This window comes from Pecten maximus, chromosome 8 (assembly GCF_902652985.1).
Source record: "Pecten maximus chromosome 8, xPecMax1.1, whole genome shotgun sequence".
NCBI classification, from domain to species: domain Eukaryota; kingdom Metazoa; phylum Mollusca; class Bivalvia; order Pectinida; family Pectinidae; genus Pecten; species Pecten maximus.
In genome coordinates, this window is record NC_047022.1 from 9,750,249 (window position 1) to 9,772,804 (window position 22,556).

General features: G+C 36.4%; 1 protein-coding gene across 1 annotated transcript in view; it reads right to left on the reverse strand.

The window, feature by feature from the left end:
* The window catches only part of LOC117332436 (helicase domino-like), a 58,263-nt gene that overhangs the window by 17,425 nt on the left and 18,282 nt on the right, over nt 1-22,556 (reverse strand). The window contains 23 exon segments of the mRNA XM_033891337.1: nt 75-257; nt 975-1,163; nt 1,709-1,823; nt 3,155-3,417; nt 3,419-3,522; nt 3,771-3,973; nt 4,547-4,863; nt 5,187-5,305; nt 5,399-5,581; nt 6,212-6,358; nt 8,291-8,593; nt 9,890-10,046; nt 12,438-12,629; nt 13,091-13,277; nt 14,357-14,493; nt 14,987-15,238; nt 15,693-15,803; nt 16,246-16,382; nt 17,136-17,313; nt 17,979-18,077; nt 18,711-18,817; nt 18,943-19,095; nt 19,430-19,553. Of these exon segments, the coding sequence (XP_033747228.1) occupies nt 75-257; nt 975-1,163; nt 1,709-1,823; nt 3,155-3,417; nt 3,419-3,522; nt 3,771-3,973; nt 4,547-4,863; nt 5,187-5,305; nt 5,399-5,581; nt 6,212-6,358; nt 8,291-8,593; nt 9,890-10,046; nt 12,438-12,629; nt 13,091-13,277; nt 14,357-14,493; nt 14,987-15,238; nt 15,693-15,803; nt 16,246-16,382; nt 17,136-17,313; nt 17,979-18,077; nt 18,711-18,817; nt 18,943-19,095; nt 19,430-19,553 (3,960 nt within the window).

The following is a 22,556-nucleotide window of genomic DNA, read 5'->3' on the forward strand; positions in this document are numbered from 1 at the left end:
AGTATACTGTTTGGAATATTGTTTACACTAACAATTATGGGTCCATTTCCTAACCACCAATGTTGGTATCTTACCTCTTTGTCCAACATGGCAAGTTCTTGCTCTGCCTTGGACATTTCTTCCTCCTCTTTTCGTTTCTCTGCCTCTCGCTCATCCCATGGAATGTTTTCATCAAACTCGGCAAGCTCTGCCTTCTGTTCTGCCTTGACAAGATTGGCAGCCACTACATCAGTCTCATCTTCAGCCTTTCCCAGTGCCTATAACACAATTTGGTAATGTCTGAACCATCCATGAACCCACTACAAGTCTCATAGGATTGACAAACCCAAATATCTCAATCATTCATGGCTAGTTCTATTCCGCAATTAGTTTTAATTTGTGATTACTTTCTCAGTAATGTACAGCACTTAGATTACGCAAGTACTTTATTTGTACTGACATATTCACGAATACATGATTCGTGAACGTTAAACAATTAGAATCATGCACTTGGTAAGGCTCCTATGTCGGGTACCGATAACTTGGCTGACATGCAAAATTGCTATCTTCATATGAATAATCGTGAAGGTTTTGAATTCGCAATTGTCTCTCCTCGTGTGTTAACGCGAAAATAAATCCCATGGGAAATTAAGTGATTTAAAGTGTTTAATTCCTTCAGCTTTACAAGCTATTTATCATTTCAATCGTAGAATCTGAAAATCAGTTGAGGACAGTGATTTTGGGCATGTTACCAATAATTTGGGGCCATACAGATATAGAACTGCATGGTTCGTACATTGGTGATGATCTTGGCTAGTTTTTAAGACCAAGTTACTATTCAAAGTAACAGAGTTGATATCTCCTAGCCAAACAAAACAGATTTGCTAAATGATTCTTAGAAAGGTGTCAAATACTAAGACACTCATCACCATTTAAATCTCATTCTTCAATAAGCACTTTGTTTTCAAATAGTAATGTACAATAGTTTTTCATACCTGTTCAAACTGAGCTACTATGCTCTTATCTGAAGATGTTGCTGCTTGTTTCTCATCTCCACCTCCAAGGGATTTCGTGTCCTTGACCTCACCCCCCAAAGGCTTTGTAGTCTTTATTTCAGTCACTTTAGGCTGTTCCACCAGGGAATCCAGCCCCGACGGCTCAGAGAAGAGCTCCTGGATGGTGTTCTATAAGAAACAAGTCAAGATTGGTTTGGTTTTGTAAGTAAAAAAAAAACAAGAAAAGATATTGAAATACATCCACATGAAACATTCTAACCCAGGCTAAAGGGAACATATTCTGGGATTGTACAAGGAAAAGTAATACACTTCATACATTTAACATCTACCAAAATGTTTCAAACAATTATACCGTATTTATCCTTGAATAAGCCGCTGTCTACAAAAAAGCACCCTTTTAAAATTTTTGCAGAATCATTAATTCTAAAATATTAAGCCAAAATTGTTTCACAAATAAATTCAAAAATCATTACTAAATTTTTAAACTAGGGGAAGTTGCTTGTTTGAGAATATGGTAACAGCTTTTTTGAAATTTGGAATATCGTCACTACACTAATCCACATTGTTTTTCTTCTTGATATGAAAACTCTTATTGGATAGAAACAACTTTCAGACGACTTCGTATATATATTAACTGAGCATGGAACCAATCTAATAGATGTAAACCAATTGTCAGACAGCATCTTACAATGATGCAAGTATGGGGTCATTACCTCCTTAAAGAAGGCAGTGGTGAAATTGCCTCCTTCGATAGCCATATCCCCCAGCATGCGTTTTTGGTTGGCTTTCTTCAAGATGTTTTCTTCTACTGTCTTTTTACTGATCAGTCTGAAAATAGAAGTGGCGAGGTGATTTTTTCTAGCACAGTAGTCAACTATTTACTCATTCATATAACTCTCAATATATAAATAGTAGTGAAGTCTATTTTACAGTGAGAATATGGTTCCTAACCTTAAAGTGCTACAGGAAACCGTGTAAGCTGTATACCGAGACCATACAGACACTGGGATACTGTTCAGTCAAATATACAGGTGTTAATTTATGGCTGATTGTAGAACTGAACAACACGTAGTAGTTCAGTGGATCAGCAGCCAATCTTGTGTTTTTTGAAGTGCAAAAATATCGGGTAAACCAGGTGACAACAGTATCGACACTATCTTAATGATAAAGCTATATATATCAAATCTATACAGGAAACAGTGGCCACTGAATTGTTTCAGAGACTTGTATTTCAGCACTCTGATGCCTAATTCAAATGTTAGAGAAGTTAAATGTTGTGATAGGGTTTACTATTTACCTACTGTATAAATCTTGAAACAGCATACACATAGAATCTGATTCAAAGGCAGGGGAGCTTATTACAGGACAACAAGATAGGGTTTGTTGGAAATTCTACTGAAAATCATGCATGGGTGGATTTATCCGCCAGGTATCTACTTATTGCTGAATAAATACTTAGTAAATTACAACCAAATGAATGCCTTACAACCATTATATACCAGTAACTATGAATTTGAGATGATGTTGGGAAAGTCAATTAAAACAAGATTCTTTTGCCAATTTGTGAATTTAATGGTTTGTCTTTTATAATTAGATTTTAGCAATGTAACATGTAACATAATAAGTCTATTGAACACATGTCTGTATAGAAATTATGTAAATGTATTTCTTTTCGAGATGTTTGCAGCATTTGTCACCAATCTTTGGGGCCATACAATTACCAGGTATTGAAACAATTGCATGGTTCGTACATTGGCATTGATCTAGGCTGAGTTTTAAGTCCATACTACACGTAGAAGTATGGGCGATATCTCTCAGCCTGGCAAAAACAAACATTTACATATTCTATTCCAAAGGTTTCAAAATCAAATATTTCTTTTTTTAGATAAGATGGTGGCCTAAAACTGTTTACAGAATTCAACAGCCAAAGTTTATATACTACTTCAGCTGATAAAAAAATTCTGAGTAAAAGGTCAAATAATATTTTGTAAATATGACCTGTTCAAACTTTCAAATTAAACTTTTCAATACAAGTATGTTCTTAGACTAGACTATATGTATGCCACAATACTATCCCAAATCAGTTAAAATCCAGCATGAACATAATCCAACACACATCTCTGAGATCAAAGAGAGCATCTTTGTAACATGTTACTAACCTGTAGATGTGGACGTCGCGCGTCTGTCCAATGCGATGGCATCGGTCCTGAGCCTGAGCATCCATAGTTGGATTCCAGTCGCTGTCATAAAATATCACAGTGTCAGCGCCTGTCAGATTCACACCAATTCCACCTGAACGTGTGGACAAAATGAAACAGAAAATACGTCTGTCAGCATTAAACCTGTCCATAAGAAATTGTCTCTGTTCAACACGTGTTGTTCCATCCAATCGGAGGTAGCGATGACCATGGTAACTGAGAAAAGGACTCAAGAATGTTCAACATCTTTGTCATCTGTGTAAAAATAAGTACACGGTGATCCCCCGATTTCAGTCGCCGCAATAGGAGATCTAAAGTCTGAAGTTTACCTACAAAGAGAAATAACAGGTTTTATAATAGAGGACATGTTGTGTTCATCTCATGACATATCTGGACAAAATGGATAAAACATTTATGTACCTAGTAAGCTTCATGGTAAAACATTTATGTACCTAGTAAGCTTCATGGTAAAACATTTATGTGCTTAGTAAGCTTCATGATAAAACATCATTTATTTTAAAATATCTTGCAAGTCCCCAATAAAATTTTGGCAATGACATTCCATATAAACACATACCACAGTCATACTGAATTAGTCGAAGCTCAGGGAACTGCACCATCCTATTGGTTGAAATTTTGTGTAGACAGCTCGCCTTGGGCGACACTTCTTTATGGAGGATAAAGTCCCGGCATCGCTCACTCATCAAAGTGGAGGGTGGAGGGTGAGACACATGCATTTTGATGCACGGTGAGACAACAGGTGGAGTAGCAAACACATATCTATAATGTAAAAGTTCAAGGGTCACATAATGGATGTAGTAACAGCACAGCCATTATCACATCACAGAAATGGAATTATCATTATATTTGCATTTCTTCTTTTGTTGTAATGTTAATTTTCTTAATAGCTTGTCATCTTCTTAATAGCTTGTCATCAATGAGTAAAAATATCCTTCCATTCCATTGAGTCAAATGAAATTACTTTTAAAGATATACCAATTTACACAATGCATCAAATACATAGATCTGCAAAATATAAACATCTTCAAAACAAACAGGTCTCAAGATCAAATAACAAAATGAAATGGATTTCTGAAATGAAAGTATGTCTAAGATATCCACTTTCAGACATATTTTTTTGCAATCACTGAAACTTCACACAGGCTATCGAGAACATCATCCCCACACAGTGACAGAAGAGACCTGTATACACACGATGAAATCTGATTAGAAGTACCGAAGTCTTGACACATGAAGAGATGAAGAAACTTTGTGTTTGCACAATATCATCGGCAAAAGCTCTTGATTCAGAAATTACTACACACAGCAGAAAACTGAATTTCTGAGGCATACCTAGATAAAATGTCTTCTAGTTCATGTAGGTATTGTAAGGGAGTATGGACCAGATTTGAAAGCACTTTGGTTTGTTTCCAGAAGATCTCTGGGCGGTATGGATTGTTCCATGAGTTAACGTTTGTACAATGTACATGTCCAAGCGAGGGCCATGTATTATCACGCACACATGTCTTTGTCGTGTCACTCATCACATTAACAGTACAGCGCAGGTCCTGTCCATATACAGGTTTGCGTTCACAGTGTAGCTTGTTTATACGAGCAATGTATTCCAGCTTTTCCTGCCGACGACACTCTCTTTTGTCACACACAGAGTCCTGAAATGTAGCAGAGGAGAGGACTTATTCATAGCTAGTTCACACAGACATTAAATCAAATGTAGCTTTACATACTCAGAACAGTGGTTACACTAGGGCCAATAATGAAAGTATGTATATGTTAGTCAAGTAGAAGTGTATTAAAAATGTGTTCAAATATAAATAATAAAGTATGGTGAACATTTTGTTCATGTCATATTCACTTCAGTTTTTGACAAAAATACTATTAATATCAGCCATTTGAAAATGAAAATGAGATCCTTCTTACATTTCAAGATAAATTTTCAACATTTGTAACAAAGCTAACTACAATCTAGACTTACAAGCATGAGCTCGGTCTTGATACGCTGTTTAGTTTTCTTGACAGCAGATCTGGTAGTAGAGCCAGTTGTAGATTTGACTTCAGCACTGGATACTGTGGTTGATACACCAGCTTTCACCACTACAAACAAAATACAGGTCCATCAATAACAAAGTCTCAAGAATATCTGGGATGATTAATTTCAACATAAAAAAGACAAATGAAGATACTTACCATTTGTGGTGGAAGTTGTTGCAGTCACCATGGGCGAGACCTTCATGACAGGTTTGAGTGTGGCTGCAGTGGAAGCCGATGGCAGCTGTACAGACATTGCAGGTTTGACCTGGGAAGTTACAGTTGTCAGTGTGGTACTGGCTGTGGAAGCTGCTATCGTGGTAATAGCAGGCAGACCGTTCACTGTCAGAGAATACATGATTCTGTTCAGTTATCAAAATTTCTAAACCCCATACAACAGGGGTACACATAATTTCAACAGTAATTTGGAAAAGTCATTTTTAGTTAATGCTAATGTATCATCAGTTTTGATAGACATCTGAAGGCAACATACTTATGATTCATTGTTTGTGTTTCATTACGTGTTCTATTACCCCTAGAAAAACCTGGATCTCATATTAAAAAATTCTGCCATTTTTCTGTCACCAAATACAAGTTTTACAGACCAATAAGATAGCCTGCAAATCAATTTACATTGTTTGGTGGTTATCTAGGCTGGCTGCAAAGACCATACTGCACCTGTCAGCAGAACGGTTGATTTTCCAGCCCACATACCAATCAATATATTGGACATATAACATTTTACAGCAAACTTTTATTCCAATAACTTAATGGTATTAACAGCAACATTTGAATAAAATCTGTTTGACATTGTTTTGGAAACTTCACTAAATGCAAAAGACAAAGGATACACTAAATGCAAAAGACAAAGGAAAGAAAGCAGTTGTCAAGACAAATATGAGATATAGCCACCACCAGAAAATCTCGCTGTAGAGGGTACAAACAAAGCCGGTAACAGGGACTACTACTAACCTATTGTACTACTTGTTGTGGTTGCACGACTGACACTGCTGGTTGCCGTTATTGATGGAGATCCCACTCGCTGCTGAGCTGTAGTTCCCACTGAGGAAGCAATGATCTGTTGGCCCATGGAAGTCTGAACTATCTGAATGAAACCTGCTGTAAACAAACAGCATGCATAGAATAAAGGATGTGCTCCTATACAGCTTTGGTTCAATTAGTGCTTTTCTTTTGTCTTTTCATGAAGCAATACAACATATTTGCGTGTTGCCAGCAATTTGGTGACCAATCACTCTACATAAGAGCACCGGCGCATAGAGCTGCAGTCTATCTCCGAGTTACATTAGCACCAATGACACTACAGGAAAGTGACTAGGTGACTCTATGTCTCGATATCATAATGCAGAGTTATCATTACAGCATATTTACAAGTCTTGACAATAAACATCAACAATCTTCAATACTTCAGGTCATTGTAATATTCTACAATCTTTTACTTTGTAGTGCATCTCAGTTTCTTAGTTGTTTTTTTTTATTATTCCATCAGTTTTAAACTTCCGAGAGTAGCCGTCCTAACAAAAGTTTTATTCAGGCAAGCAGTGAATCTGTCATTTTACACTTCGGGTATTTTGCAGGACATTTTTAGTGATTACAAAATCTCATCAATTATAATGCAAATCATTAGTTTTACTGGAAAAATATTAATCAATCTTCAGGAATCCTAATGTGGGAAATCACAAGTTTGAATTTAGTGAACTATACTTAATGCATATTATCCTTTGTTGAAATAATCCTCTTGACTGCACATTTGCAGGTTGTAGATACACACAAAAATTTAACTTGGATCTATTACTGATGAGGTTTTGAGTATGTTGCCAGCAATTTGGTGACCAATCACTCTACATAAGAGCACCGGCGCATAGAGCTGCAGTCTATCTCCGAGTTACATTAGCACCAATGACACTACAGAAAAGTGACTAGGTGACTCTATGTCTCGGGACTCAATTCTGAACATGTGACTTGGACGAAATATTTTTCATGACATCACATGTACAAAGTTAAAGCCAATTCTCAATATTTTCTCAAGTTAAACATTTTTGTATCAATTCAAGAAATGATCAAACGAAATGGTTGCAAAACACCATTTTTTATGGTTTATTTCTATTGCACCAATGACACTACAGGAAAGTGACTAGGTGACTCTATGTCTCGATATCATAATGCAGAGTTATCATTACAGCATATTTACAAGTCTTGACAATAAACATCAACAATCTTCAATACTTCAGGTCATTGTAATATTCTGTCAATTAACATGTTTGAAATACAATCTTTTACTTTGTAGTGCATCTCAGTTTCTTAGTTGTTTTTTTTTATTATTCCATCAGTTTTAAACTTCCGAGAGTAGCCGTCCTAACAAAAGTTTTATTCAGGCAAGCAGTGAATCTGTCATTTTACACTTCGGGTATTTTGCAGGACATTTTTAGTGATTACAAAATCTCATCAATTATAATGCAAATCATTAGTTTTACTGGAAAAATATTAATCAATCTTCAGGAATCCTAATGTGGGAAATCACAAGTTTGAATTTAGTGAACTATACTTAATGCATATTATCCTTTGTTGAAATAATCCTCTTGACTGCACATTTGCAGGTTGTAGATACACACAAAAATTTAACTTGGATCTATTACTGATGAGGTTTTGAGTATGTTGCCAGCAATTTGGTGACCAATCACTCTACATAAGAGCACCGGCGCATAGAGCTGCAGTCTATCTCCGAGTTACATTAGCACCAATGACACTACAGAAAAGTGACTAGGTGACTCTATGTCTCGGGACTCAATTCTGAACATGTGACTTGGACGAAATATTTTTCATGACATCACATGTACAAAGTTAAAGCCAATTCTCAATATTTTCTCAAGTTAAACATTTTTGTATCAATTCAAGAAATGATCAAACGAAATGGTTGCAAAACACCATTTTTTATGGTTTATTTCTATTGCACTCTAATAACCAAACAGAAGCAAGATGGATGTATTTTCACTAAACCATCTTCAAACCAAATCTATACGGCATGCAACTCACCTGGTAACTGTGACAACTGGCCAGCTGGTATCATGAGCCGAGCACCTTGATCTGTCTGCTGTATCTGTACTGTGATTGGTTGAGACGTGGCCACCTGACCGGAGGAGGATGGCAGGCTGACAGTTGCTGTGGTGATGGGTCCAACCTTTGCCTGAGGTGTAATCACACCACTACTAGTGTTGATGACGGACAGTGTGCTGGTCACACTAGCACTGGGTGCTGCTACAGAGGTGGCCACTGCCGAGAGCGGCTGTGTAACACTGCTAGTTGTCATGGTCACTGAAGACTGCGTCCTAGGTGTAACTGGAAATAAAAGAATAATCTTCAATCACCAAAATCATGGATAAAATCAGTGTTTCTTCTGTACACAACTTGTTTTTAAATAAAGTGAAGTGAGCAGGGACTCTCATAGATATACCCACATCCCCTTTATCAACAAAATAAATCTGTCCAGGTGATCATCACTAATGGAAGGATGCCTGCATGCAAACGGACACACATCCTTTACTAAATGAGGTATAAAATGAGACATGAAGTGTTTAACTACAGTACTTTGTCAAAAATATTAGTTAACCACTTCGTCAGAAATATCAGTTTGTTATCCACATTGTCTCTGATATTCCAGTTAAGATACAGCCTGCTGCATCCGATACCGTCGTCAGATTTTACTGTACGAGACTTACTCAACCCACAGTGTCACAAGATACATGTGGGCTATCATTTGTCTCATTAAAAGTAGCAATGTTAATCTCTTGAAAACTAAGTGTTCATTGATCTGACAATTTCTCTCAAAATATCTAAGGACTATTCCAGTAAAACACCCCAGGACTCCAGGTTTGGTTAAGGGGTACCACATAACATTTATTCAATAAATTACATAGAATTAATAGGAAGGCAATCCAACCATGTATAGAAGTGATTTATTGTGAAGTCCTGGGGTCAGGTAGATATTTCAAAGGAATTGTCCTAAAGTCCCTGTGAGCTATCAGTTGGGCTATTGCCCTAAAGTCCCTGTGAGCTATCAGTTGGGCTATTACCCTAAAGTCCCTGTGAGCTATCAGTTGGGCTATTACCCTAAAGTCCCTGTGAGCTATCAGTTGGGCTATTGTCCTAAAGTCCCTGTGAGCTATCAGTTGGGCTATTGCCCTAAAGTCCCTGTGAGCTATCAGTTGGGCTATTGCCCTAAAGTCCCTGTGAGCTATCAGTTGGGCTATTTCAGCGTATGAACTTTCTAATGCATGGTGGATGCAGAAAATCCTGCAATTTATTGTAAATCAAACACAGCTCTATCATGGTCATTGCTCAACAAACCTTGAGGGTCAAGTATTTTAAGGGAATAGCCCTTGCCTACAAAAGGTAATAGAAATCTTATTTACACGTAACTGTATTTTCATTTTGAGCTTCACAATTAGACACGATTGCAGTTGTTTTGCACTTACCAATTAAGTGTGTGAATGCTCAGTTCTGAATTGGATTTTCAAAAGTAGATCTACAATCGACTTGGAAGAAAAATTCTTCGCTCCATTTGCATATCACTTTACTGTGAATCATCCCCCTCACATTGACAGATTATCGAGTTAAGTGACATAGGATAGTTACCTGCTGCGGTGAGTGTGGTTGGTGTTGTGGAAGTAATGGTGGTCCCCACAGCTGCAGTAGTGGTGGCTGAGGATGTAGTGACAGATGTCGCTGTCTTTGTTTTCTCTGTACCACTTGTGGCTGGGGTCTGGTTTGTCAGCGGTGAAACACTCCTCGACTACAAAAAAGTAATTCACCAGCCTTTGTTTAAAAGATGTAGGGTGTTAAGTCATATCAAAATATTCGGTACAAAATTTTTATGCAAAATCAAATAAATAAATGTTACCAGCCAAAGTAAACAAGTATATGACAAGAAGGGTTAGTTTTGAAATGCTAATGAACTTAATGGATGTTGCCAGCCAATAGGAAACTGATCATTCCATAACAAGAGTAATCAGGGCAAAATGCTGCTTTTATATCCGAGTTACATTAGCACCGAGGACACTACAGACAAGTGACTTGGTGACTCTATGTCTCGACATTACAATGATTTATTTACCATCAAATCATTTTCAACAAGTAGTGCAATGCAATGAGATAACAAAATATTTCTATTGCAATTGTCACCATGAACATTACCACAATGACAAAAGTACCTCATTTTCAATACAATTCTGAAATAAGTTTGCTACTTTGTTAAGGTAATCTCTAAGGGTCCTCTTGTAGTAGCTGTTGGCTATGACTTGCAAGCTCGTTCTATGCTATCCAGACAAATTAGGGTGAAGTGTCTTGCCCAAGAATGCAACCACCATGAGCACAGATTGGCCCATTTCTCAGGTTCCCGAGAAACACAAACCACCACGAGTAGCCTAGGGTGTGTCAAACCACGCATCTCTGATCCAGAGATTATATAGGCCAACACAACACTCTAATCAGTTATCCAACCAAGCTATTGCACATCCCCCCCCTCGGACCAGGTGAGCTAATAAATGTTACCAGCCAAAGTAAACAAGTGTATGACAAGAAGGGTTAGTTTTGAAATGCTGATGAACTTAATGGATGTTGCCAGCCAATAGGAAACTGATCATTCTACAACAAGAGTGATCAGGGCAAAATGCTGCTTTTATATCCGAGTTACATTAGCACCGAGGACACTACAGACAAGTGACTTGGTGACTCTATGTCTCGACATTACAATGATTTATTTACCATCAAATCATTTTCAACAAGTAGTGCAATGCAATGAGATAACAAAATATTTCTATTGCAATTGTCACCATGAACATTACCACAATGACAAAAGTACCTCATTTTCAATACAATTCTGAAATAAGTTTGCTACTTTGTTAAGGTAATCTCTAAGAGTCCTCTTGTAGTAGCTGTTGGCTATGACTTGCAAGAAGCTCATTGTATGCTATCCAGACAAATTAGGGTGAAGTGTCTTGCCCAAGAATGCAACCAACATCAGCACAGATTGGCCCATTTCTCAGCTTCCCGAGAAACACAAACCACCATGAGTAGCCTAGGGTGTGTCAAACCACGCATCTCTGATCCAGAGATTATATGGGCCAACACAACACTCTAATCAGTTATCCAACCAAGCTATTGCACATCCCTCCCCCCCTTCGGACCAGGTGAGCTAATAAATGTTACCAGCCAAAGTAAACAAGTATATGACAAGAAGGGTTAGTTTGGAAATGCTGATAAACTTAATGGATGTTGCCAGCCAATAGGAAACTGATCATTCTACGACAAGAGTGATCAGGGCAAAATGCTGCTTTTATATCCGAGTTACATTAGCACCAACGATACTAATATGAAGTGACTTGGTGACTCTATGTCTCGTATTACAATGATTTATTTACCATCAAATCAGTTTCAACAAGTAGTGCAATGTAATGAGATAACAAGATATTAATATTGCAATTGTCACCATGAACATTACCACAATGACAAAAGTACCTCATTTTCAAATTCTGAAGCAAGTTTGCTACTTTGTTGGGGTTATCTTTAGGGGTCTCCTTGTACTAGCTGTCGGCTAAGTCTTGGAGCAGTGTCTTGCCCAAGAATACAACCACCATGAGCACAGATTGGTCCGGTTCTCAGCTTACCGAGAAACACAAACCACCACGAGTAGCCAAAGATGCTATGTCAAACCATGCATCTCGGATCCGGAGATTATGTAGGCCAACACAACACTCTAATCAGTTATCCAACCAAGCTAATTACAGCATCACTGGTCCTTCGGGCAAGTTTAGGTCCAAAAGTACTTGCCCAAAGGTCAAATATAGTGGTTCCAATTAAACTGAATTAGTAATATCTTTAATTACTCTAAGAACAATAGAGAAATTTTGCACTTGCCAATCGGGCAAGTAGTCACCAATATTTACTTGCCCAGACAAAATCTACTGGCCCCGGGCTATCGGACCTGGGTTTTATATCACCCTGACATGCCCCCCTAATTCAATGTGATTCTAAGGTAAGTTTGCTAGCTCCTTATAAAATGTGACATAAAAAGTTCATGCTATCTCACTGGGTATGATCTGGATAATATTTCTAGATATACATGCTTGAATGAATAAAACAGTCATTCTAATGTCACCCAAATGACATCATTTTGGATGCCTACCAGTGGAGAAATACTCCTGAAGTTGACAGGTTTCAGTTTGCCAGGTTTAATTCGGGGAGGGGGATCAGGTTGGTCATCAATCTCCTCTATGAGTTGGCGTGATGTTTGGAGACGCTTCACTCGATGTGCCACAAATGCAGGTAGGTCTTGCTCCATGTCGGCTAATCCTGGGTACCTCAACAGGTCAACATCCTAAACCACAAAAGACCAGAATTATTAAAATAGTTTAAAGACATCACAAGCCAATCATAAGCAAGGACACAAACTCATTAATACTCAAAAGACAGTTGATTTTGAGATTAATATCAAAATGTGTTACCAGCCAAATAAATGCTGATAATAGATGTAGCCAGCCAATAGGAAACTGATCATTCTACGACAAGAGTGATCAGGGCAAAATGCTGCTTTTATATCCGAGTTACATTAGCACCGAGGACACTACAGACAAATGACTTGGTGACTCTATGTCTCGACATTACAATGATTTATTTTCCTGTGTATCAAACTTTAGTCTTCATATTTTTTACACAAAAATACCTAAGAGCAGTTAATGAAAATTAAATGTAGTAGTTAATATCAAAATTTCTATATTTTACATATTTTAGTCAACTGAAGAAAGCAACTGGAATTGGTGCATTGTTTACTTGTCTTACTTTGAAAGGGTCATAGTCCAACATATGTAGAACAGCAGAACAAGTATGGAAAATGATTCCTTGAGTTTGGAATGGCGATACAATCGGACGCTCGTCAAACAGGCTGGGATGGTTACAGACTTTACGAAGCTGCATCAAAATGTTGATGACGCTCATGAAGTGACCGCTGGCTAACGTTTCCTTTGTCCTGTGATCATAATGAATAACAGTGATGGACATCAGGACAAATTTAAACAAGAATATTTATCTTAACAAAACATTCTCAGTCTGTAAATTCACATTTTCCTTGCTTAGATCATTTGTAAGAATTCCTCAGTGTTATGTTTAGCAGAGATTCATTTGAACTTGAAATCAAAAGGCTAATTGGAAACTTTTTGAAATTATTTATTGAAGTTATAACTGCCTATCCTGAACATAATACTTTCATTGTATATCTTTAAACTTCCTAAAATGAACAAAAGGAATCTTACTTGAAGCTAGCACTTGGCTGCATTGATAGATTTTAAAAGTTTTGTCTTATATCTTGCATCACTATACAAAACAGGAAAGGGAGGTTTAAAATATTTTGTAGTACACCAGACAACAGAAAAAGAAAGTTAAATCTCGATCAATTATGAACTGTCCAAGTAAAGATGTATCCTGAGTTATAATCAAATCATACTGGTTGAGCCATGGCCCTTTCACAAATCAAGAATCAAAATAGAACACAATGTTGCCAGCCAATAGGAAACTGATCATTCCATAACAAGAGTAATCAGGGCAAAATGCTGCTTTTATATCCGAGTTACATTAGCACCGAGGACACTACAGACAAATGACTTGGTGACTCTATGTCTCGACAAGTGTTTTAGCTTGAACAACATTGCCATGCTTCATTTACCATAATTCACAAAAAGTATTCTATGAAGCATTGCAGAAATTATTTTGAAATATCACTGTATTGAAATATGCTGCTTTGCATCTATGTATAACTAAGTATGTATTTATAATGAGTAATCACATAGTTCTGTTTATTGCTTGTATGCATGGTTTAAATCAAATTTACTTAATAAAGAAAAATATCAGGAGTTAGAAAAGATAAGTGCTGTGCATTGAAAGCTACCTAAACTAAGCCTTCACAATCAATTTAAAAAATCCACTTTTTTGTTATTGCATCAAACTTGAGATTAAATCTCCCAATTTTATTTCATCAAGCGGAAATATAATGTAAATTATGATATGTTGATTCCAACATCACTTAATCCAGAGAGTGAATTGTATACCTACTTGCCCTGCGACATGAAGTCATCATACAAGAAGCGTTGACGTTTGGACAGTTGACACATGACAACATGCTCGTATTTCTTTGGCATCTGTTTTTCCACATCTGCTTTTAGTCTCCGCAATAAAAACGGTCTCAGCACCTGAAAAATAGTAGTTCAAGAAATCAATGGATTGATATGGTAGAGTATTGCAACCTGGCAACCATTGTTGGAGACAAATAACTAGGGATGATATTCTTAAAAATAGTTTTACACTCAATTGTCCTTTGAACTGAAAATGAAGTTTTAGTTTGAAAGTTATGGGAAATGATAACAATTATTTGACCTTTGGGTCAAGGCTGAAATGATGCAATGGACAGAGCACAGCACTTGCCTTGACAGAGAGTGATAATGGTATACAACTTTTATTGGAGAAATTACCACTTATTTGACCTTTGACATCAAGATCACAGTGACCAAATGGTGGTGCTCTGCATATTGGCTTTAGGTGATTCAAGTGTACTGCAAGTTTAGTCAAGATATCTTCAATGGCTTAGAAAATACGGCAAAGACAAGAAATTATCAGAAGTACCAGAACCGGTACTCATAAAAACATCTCCCTTTATTTGAAGGGGAGAGATAATCAGGACATTACCTTGTGTAAACGTTTGATGAGGCTTTCGTTGTATTCATGGCTTCCCTCGATCATACCAGTGAGGGGGTTGGCAAACCACTCCTTGAACTCGCGATGTGATTGGAACACATTTGGCATGAGGAAGTGCATCAGGGACCAGAGTTCCATTAAATTGTTCTGGAGAGGTGTCCCAGTCAGCAACAGGCGGCGTTGGCTGGAGAAATTCAGCAATGTTTGCCAACGTTGGGACTTGAAATTTTTTATGTTCTGGGCCTGTAAAAAAATAATTAGATGGATTTGTAACAGACTTCGCAAACATGTTTTTGGAAATGTAATGAAGAGTTTTCTTTAATTAACAACTCATTTTACATGCAATTACAGAAGGAAAACATTTGGAACAAATATGGCGAATTTTTAACTTGCTTTCTTTATATCATTATCCTGTACTTTTGATTTTGTTGAAAACCCTTAATACATCACCTAGCCCCCATAAATTAATACATATGAATTATGTTTCTGATATTCTAGTTTAGACACAGCTTACTGCATCCGATACTGTCGTCAGATGTTAATGTACGAGACTTACTCAATCCACAGTGCCACTGGAGACATGTGGGCTATCATTTGTCTCATGAACTTCATAATTTTCAAACTGTTTTAACTTCTCGGTAACATGATTTGAAATTCAATTTTTAACTAAAATTTTGTGTATGACTGCGGCTCGCACCTCGTCCAGAATGAAGTACTTCCACTTTTTCCTCCTGAAAGACTGGTGGTCTTGGATTACAAGTTTGTATGAGGTAATACACACATGAAAGGCATTGGTTTTGGTCCAACCCTGCAATGGAATACATTTTAAAATCAGATCAGTTGAAAATGCATAATTCTGTGTACAGTGGACCATACAAAATGCTGATTTCAGACAAATATTATTACAAGGTCTTTTTTTCACCACTTTGGTAATTGGGTCCATGACTTTGCATTTGGAAAAGCATGCAATAAAATCCAAAATTCAAAATATTTTTTCTCTGATGAAGCTTGTATGCTTTTCTGAAGCAAATGCACAACCATCTTACCCCAGGGCTGTCTTTCAACAAGTTGTTTTTTTCAATGAATTGATAAACTACCGATATTTTAGGAAATATTTAGTCCCAATTAATATGAAGATTTGTTTAAGCTATAGTAAGGAATGAATTCAAATTTTAATTTTAGTCAATTCCTGTAGATAGCACTGCAAAGGAAAGCTATTTCACGATTAACCAATGGGTATGGCAATGTACCTGTCTCTTAAGTTTTCTCTCCTTCTGAGTTCCATAGTAGGTGAGAATCTTGAAGGCTGGACACCACTTTTTGATTTCCATCTCCCAGTTGAGCATGACACTGGTTGGCACGACGATCAAATGTGGTCCCCAGATACCTAAAATAGTTTATAGCTTCCTATAGTTCAATAAATTCTAAAACTATCAGCTGGGTTCAGAAGTTCCCCCTTCTTTTTTGTTAGACATATGAAATCACTTGTTTTTGGCTGATTACCAAAGTGATAAACATATCAACATACAAGAGAGTTTCAGATATTAACTGATCCCCATATGAATTCAGCGACAGGATCAAAGAACAAAATATAATATCACCTTAAGACAAAACACTGGTAAAGTTACTCACCATAATAGTAGTTATTAGGGTGAATAGGAAATTGTTTGTTAGGATATATCCAAGACATTGTACCTCAGTGGATCGAGTCCTGAATAGTTAGAGGGGCATTCCTTTATTTAAAGTTTAGGGTTCCTTAAAATTAAACTTACTGGAAAACATGTCATTTTTCCAAACAGAAAAAGTTATAATCTTTACATTAATAAGGCAGTTTTACTCTCAAGTTCTTTGTATTAAGCCCTGAAAATTCTTTATTCGACCCAAAGTATCACTAATTATCGCAGACATAGGGTATTTGTATACAATACGCCTTTTTCATGTACATTTTGGAGTTAATTTCATTACTTGTAGGCACAAACACTAGCATAATCATAGTTCGGACATAGATTTCATCAATAGAAATTGTGCATGTCTCTGATGTCCAAATGAAGGAATGCCCCTTTAACATTTGCACATAGACAGCATTTCACAGTGGAACAATATCATTTGATAACTGAGTATATATACATAACACACTTACCTTTATCACAGGCTAAGTGGGCTAGAAGAGCTATGGTCTGAATGGTTTTTCCCAAACCCATCTCATCAGCAAGAATTCCGTTGAGACGCTTCTCGTACATGGTAGCCAGCCAGTCTAACCCAACATGCTGGTACTCTCTCAGAGTGTGTTTGATGAGGAATGGCACCTTGGTTTTTACCTGAGGAGGAAATGAAAAACAGATATTTACCATGTATAACCATGTCAAAGTTGAATAACCCAAGGTTCATACCATTCAATTGACATCCAGTCGGAGATACTTTTAATGATATTTTTCACTTATAGAATGTTTACAATATCTTAAACTATATCATATCCTCTTAATGACATTTTTAGAACTCATTCAATCTTGAGACACAATTATCTAAAATCTATCAATCAGAAAAGAATTGCAGTTTAAGAACATTTGTTTTTGAATAACAGAAATTGTTTAATACTTTTTTTTTTTTTTGGAAGGAATGTATAAGAATCCTTTTCCTGACTTACATGAGACATCTATCTTACCTCTGTGGTCTGAAGGGTGTCTTACCTCTGTGGTCTGAAGGGTGTCTTACCTCTGTGGTCTGAAGGGTGTCTTACCTCTGTGGTCTGAAGGGTGTCTTACCTCTGTGGTCTGAAGGGTGTCTTACCTCTGGTCTGAAGGGTGTCTTACCTCTGTGGTCTGAAGGGTGTCTTACCTCTGTGGTCTGAAGGGTGTCTTACCTCTGTGGTCTGAAGGGTGTCTTACCTCTGTGGTCTGAAGGGTGTCTTACCTCTGGTCTGAAGGGTGTCTTACCTCTGTGGTCTGAAGGGTGTCTTACCTCTGTGGTCTGAAGGGTGTCTTACCTCTGTGGTCTGAAGGGTGTAACCTTTAGGCTGTAAACTCTGGGCTTCTGCTGCGATGTCTACTAGTTCCTTACCGGGACCTTTTTCTTCAGTATCACCCTAAATGATCAATGTAAAACACAATGTATCATCCTTGATATTTCAAACAGAGTTTAACTAGGTAAATCACCAGTTGATGTGTTTCTATTGAGGATGCATTGGTGGGATATTTTATACGAAATCTGACTTGGGTCAACAGTGAATGCAGACAACATCTACTACGTCAAATGTATCTTAATCAGACATGCTAATTCTACGCCATCACAGGAGATATGTAGGCTCATCTGCCTCATAAAACCTGTAGCAATTATATATCGGACACTCTAGTATAGTTTAATTAGAAATATTCAGTGCAAAATTTTGGTCTTAAAAAGTTTTTGAAAATAAATCTTTATTTTCACCTGATTAAATGTGTTTTACTTTTAATCAGATGTTGATTACATGACATTGCAATGAAATGTTTCAGTAAATGAATACTTTAATTTACCGACAAACTGAAATTCCAGTTTGTGAATGCTTTCCAAACACAAGTTTTCCAGTTATGACCCCTCGACTTTTAAGCAATGAAAAACAGACATTTGATACAATATAAATCTCACTTAACCTGACAGAGAACACCACCTTTTATTTCACCCACCGTATGTCATTTGAAAATGTTCCCAAACATGTATATGTCTATGTAATGGTACTGACCTGTGCTTGTGTGTCCTGACTAGTAGAATCAGAAGTCATAAGAAAGTCCAGTCCAACCTCCTCCTCCTTGTTATCTGTATTCTCTTCTGTCCCCTCCTCTTCCTCTCCTGCCAGACAATCATTACACAATTATCAATCTATTAACTTTAAAAGAGATATTTATATTCCACAAACATTTTCCATACGCATTTTTTTTCCTTTTTTTTTTCTTCATGATTTACAATACACATACCCTCAGACGACTCCTCTTCTTCTTCTTCGCTGTCATCCTCATCCTCATCATCATCACTGTCATCTTCTGTGCCTGACTCACTCTCTGGCATTTCAAAGTCACTGTCGTATGCCCCTGCATACTTCTTATAAAGTTCGTCCATGTCCATATCACCTTAAATTGGAAATGGTTGCCTCTTAGCTATTTCCTTATCAATCATCTATAGGTCTATTCTATAATCATTTAGAAAGTTGTTTTTTTGTCAAATTTTAGTGAATGAACTATTAACATATTCCCCACTGATACACAGTTTCTATGATAATCATCCTCTATCATCAAACACTTTATATGACGTCTGATTTATAATCATACACTGTAATCATTGTAGAACTATCATTTCAGAATTCTATTATTTGACAATACAAAAATTATTGAAGACAAAGGAATATTGCCTCTATTTTTAGTCCACCGAATCATTTCTGTAAAAGTATTTATATAGCCCACTGACCTTCATTCTGTAGATCTTCCAGCTCTTTGCTGTAGTCAACTTTCTTGTCTAGTGTCTCCTGTTCCTCGATAGTTTCCTCCACGTCTACTTCCTCCTCCTCACTGGCTGCAAACTCATCGTCATCCTATCAGCAAGCAACATCAGTGAAAAATTAATATGATTTCTTGAACTATCTTTAGGGTTATTGCAATAAAATCTACCAAACAAAAGGATTTCAGAAACTAACAACATTTTTTTATTGCCCCCAAGCATAGAATTTTTTTTTAAACAGTAAGCTATCGGAACATTAGCAAGTATACACAAACAAACTGTTTCCTACCTCAGGTAAATTTAATTGCACAAAGAGCAGTAAATGTGTTTTAAGTAGGAATTTATCTCCCCTGGATTTGTAATCTCTCAGTGAACACATCATATTTCATTAAGAGTTGTGAGCTCAGGGTACGAGTATATCGACTCCTCATGTTATGCCTGGAAATTTTGCATTTTAGGTTTGAAACCTTCAGCTCAGACCATAGTACATATTTTTCTCAAAGTATGTTTTGTTGATAAATATATCAATATGACTTTCAGAGTATTCTGATAGCATAGATTTATACAAGATGTTACTTAAACTATAAGATGCCTTGGAGACATGAATGCCCCTCTATGCAACAATGTACCTTGTGCAGAAAGGGGTCAAATGTACCCTTTAACCTTAACTTATATTATGAGCATCAGAATCCATGTGATCAAGTGTAGAGTGTTGTGATACTATGGTGTAAATTTAAACCAAGTCTATTGAGAAGTTCTCAGATATATCATCCGTTGGGAATGGTAATATGCCTAAACATTAAATGACAGAAACATTACAATACACCATAGCCAAAAAGTACCTAACTCTTCCTACCTCAGGTAACTTTAATTGCACTTGGAGCAGTAAATGTGTTTTAAGTAGGAATTTAGCTCCCCTGGATTTGTAATCTCTCAGTGAACACATTAAATCTCATTAAGGAGTTGTGAGCTCAGGGTAAATATTTACGAGTATTTGGTACTTCAGCTTGTAATACTATTTGAACATTTAATATTTGAAATCATAAAAGTAAAATGTTCAGTCACACTGTGAAGAAATTTTACAATAGGTTAGATAAATGGATGGATTAATGATGTAGTTAGTTTAAACTCGAAATCATAAAATTTGCTTTGATAAGATCGCAAGTTTCTTAAGTCCAGTAAAGGGTATTAGACATTTGTATTTTACTTGGTATTCTTGATTGATCAATGTCTGTGACAAATTATCACTATGACATGTAGCGTACTATTGATATCAAAACTAACTTCAATGTTTTTGAAACACAAACTACAACATGCAACATATTCCTTAATATTGTATCCTACGACAGGATATTTTAATTGCACAGGCAGCAATTAAAGTGTTTTAAGTAGGAATTGATCTCCCCTGGTTTTGTAATCTCTCAGTGAACACAGCAGATTTCACAAAGAGTTGTGAGCTCAGGGTAAATATTTGTAAGTATTTGTCACTTCATTTTGTAATGTTCCTTTTATACTAACTATTTGAAATCAATAAAATAGTATATTTTTTTAAAAATTACAAGTAAATTATTTGAAGTGTAAGGCCATGGTGGCAGCCATATTTCATTGAAAAAGACAGTAGATGGCGTTTTGGTGAATGTGGTTACCAAATATGGTTTTATTTCTCAGTCCAGTTCTTGATTGCAATAACCGAACATTAATGTTCGTTTAAAAACCTTCAATTTCCAGTCGCAGTATTAAATATTTTCAATAGTTTAGATATCAACCATTAAAGTTTGGAATTAATGATGTAGTTTGTTTAATTTCAAAATCATAAAATCTGTTTTGACATTCAAAAGTCTTATAAAGGTGTTAGATATTTGTATATTCACTCTGAATTATTGATTCATGTCTGTGACAAATTAACTATGACATGTAGCATACTGTTGCTATCAATACTAACTTCACTGTTTTTGAAACACAAACTACAAAAGACAACATGCAATGTATACCTTAATATTGTATCCTACGACAGGATATTTTAATTGCACAGACAGCAATTAAAGTGTTTTAAGTAGGAATTTATCTCCCCTGGTTTTGTAATCTCTCAGTGAACACATTAGATCTCATTAAGAGTTGTGAGCTCAGGGTAAATATTTGTAAGTATTTGTCGCTTTATTTTGTAACATTCCTTTTATACTCACTATTTGAAATCAATAAAATAGTATATTTTTTAAAAATAACAAGTAAATTATTTGAAGCGTAAGGCCATGGTGGCAGCCATATTTCATTGAAAAAGACAGTAGATGGCGTTTTGGTGAATGTGGTTACCAAATATGGTTTTATTTCTCAGTCCAGTTCTTGATTGCAATAACCGAACATTAATGTTCGTTTAAAAACCTTCAATTTCCAGTCGCAGTATTAAATATTTTCAATAGTTTAGATATCAACCATTAAAGTTTTGAATTACTAATGTAGTTTGTTTAATTTCAAAATCATAAATTCTGTTTTGACATTCAAAAGTCTTGAAAAGGTGTTAGATATTTGTATATTCACTCTGAATTATTGATTCATGTCTGTGACAAATTAACTATGACATGTAGCATACTGTTGCTCACAGGGGCTTGGCACGATTTTCCAAATGATAGTCCATATACATATGTATATAGTATCAAGGGTAGTAACTACAAAGAGGGGGAAGACGAACGTATTTAAAAAAAAAAAAATTTGTCGTATTCTGCGGGTCAAAAATCTTAGTGACACATACATTACATTAAAGAGAAATGTTTTATCTTTCCAATGAGTGTTCGATGAACAAAATTGGCCAAGTATTATCCAAGTTATGACCTGACGAATTCGGAAATAGATACTGAAATGGCTAGGTCGGAATCTCCCTGTCCGGTTGAATAGTCGCCTCGCCTCTAATGGGTACCTCAATAACCATTCAGAAATCGAAAAATCGACACTTGCAGCAGTATACAGTAACCATAACTATGTCAATATAGGATGTCGGTTGGTTATGTTATCCGTCATGTGCCGTAGCCAATTCCATATTACATCACCGAGCTTACCGTCAGCAAAAAGAACCGCCATCTTTCCCTAACCTTTCGTGACTTTG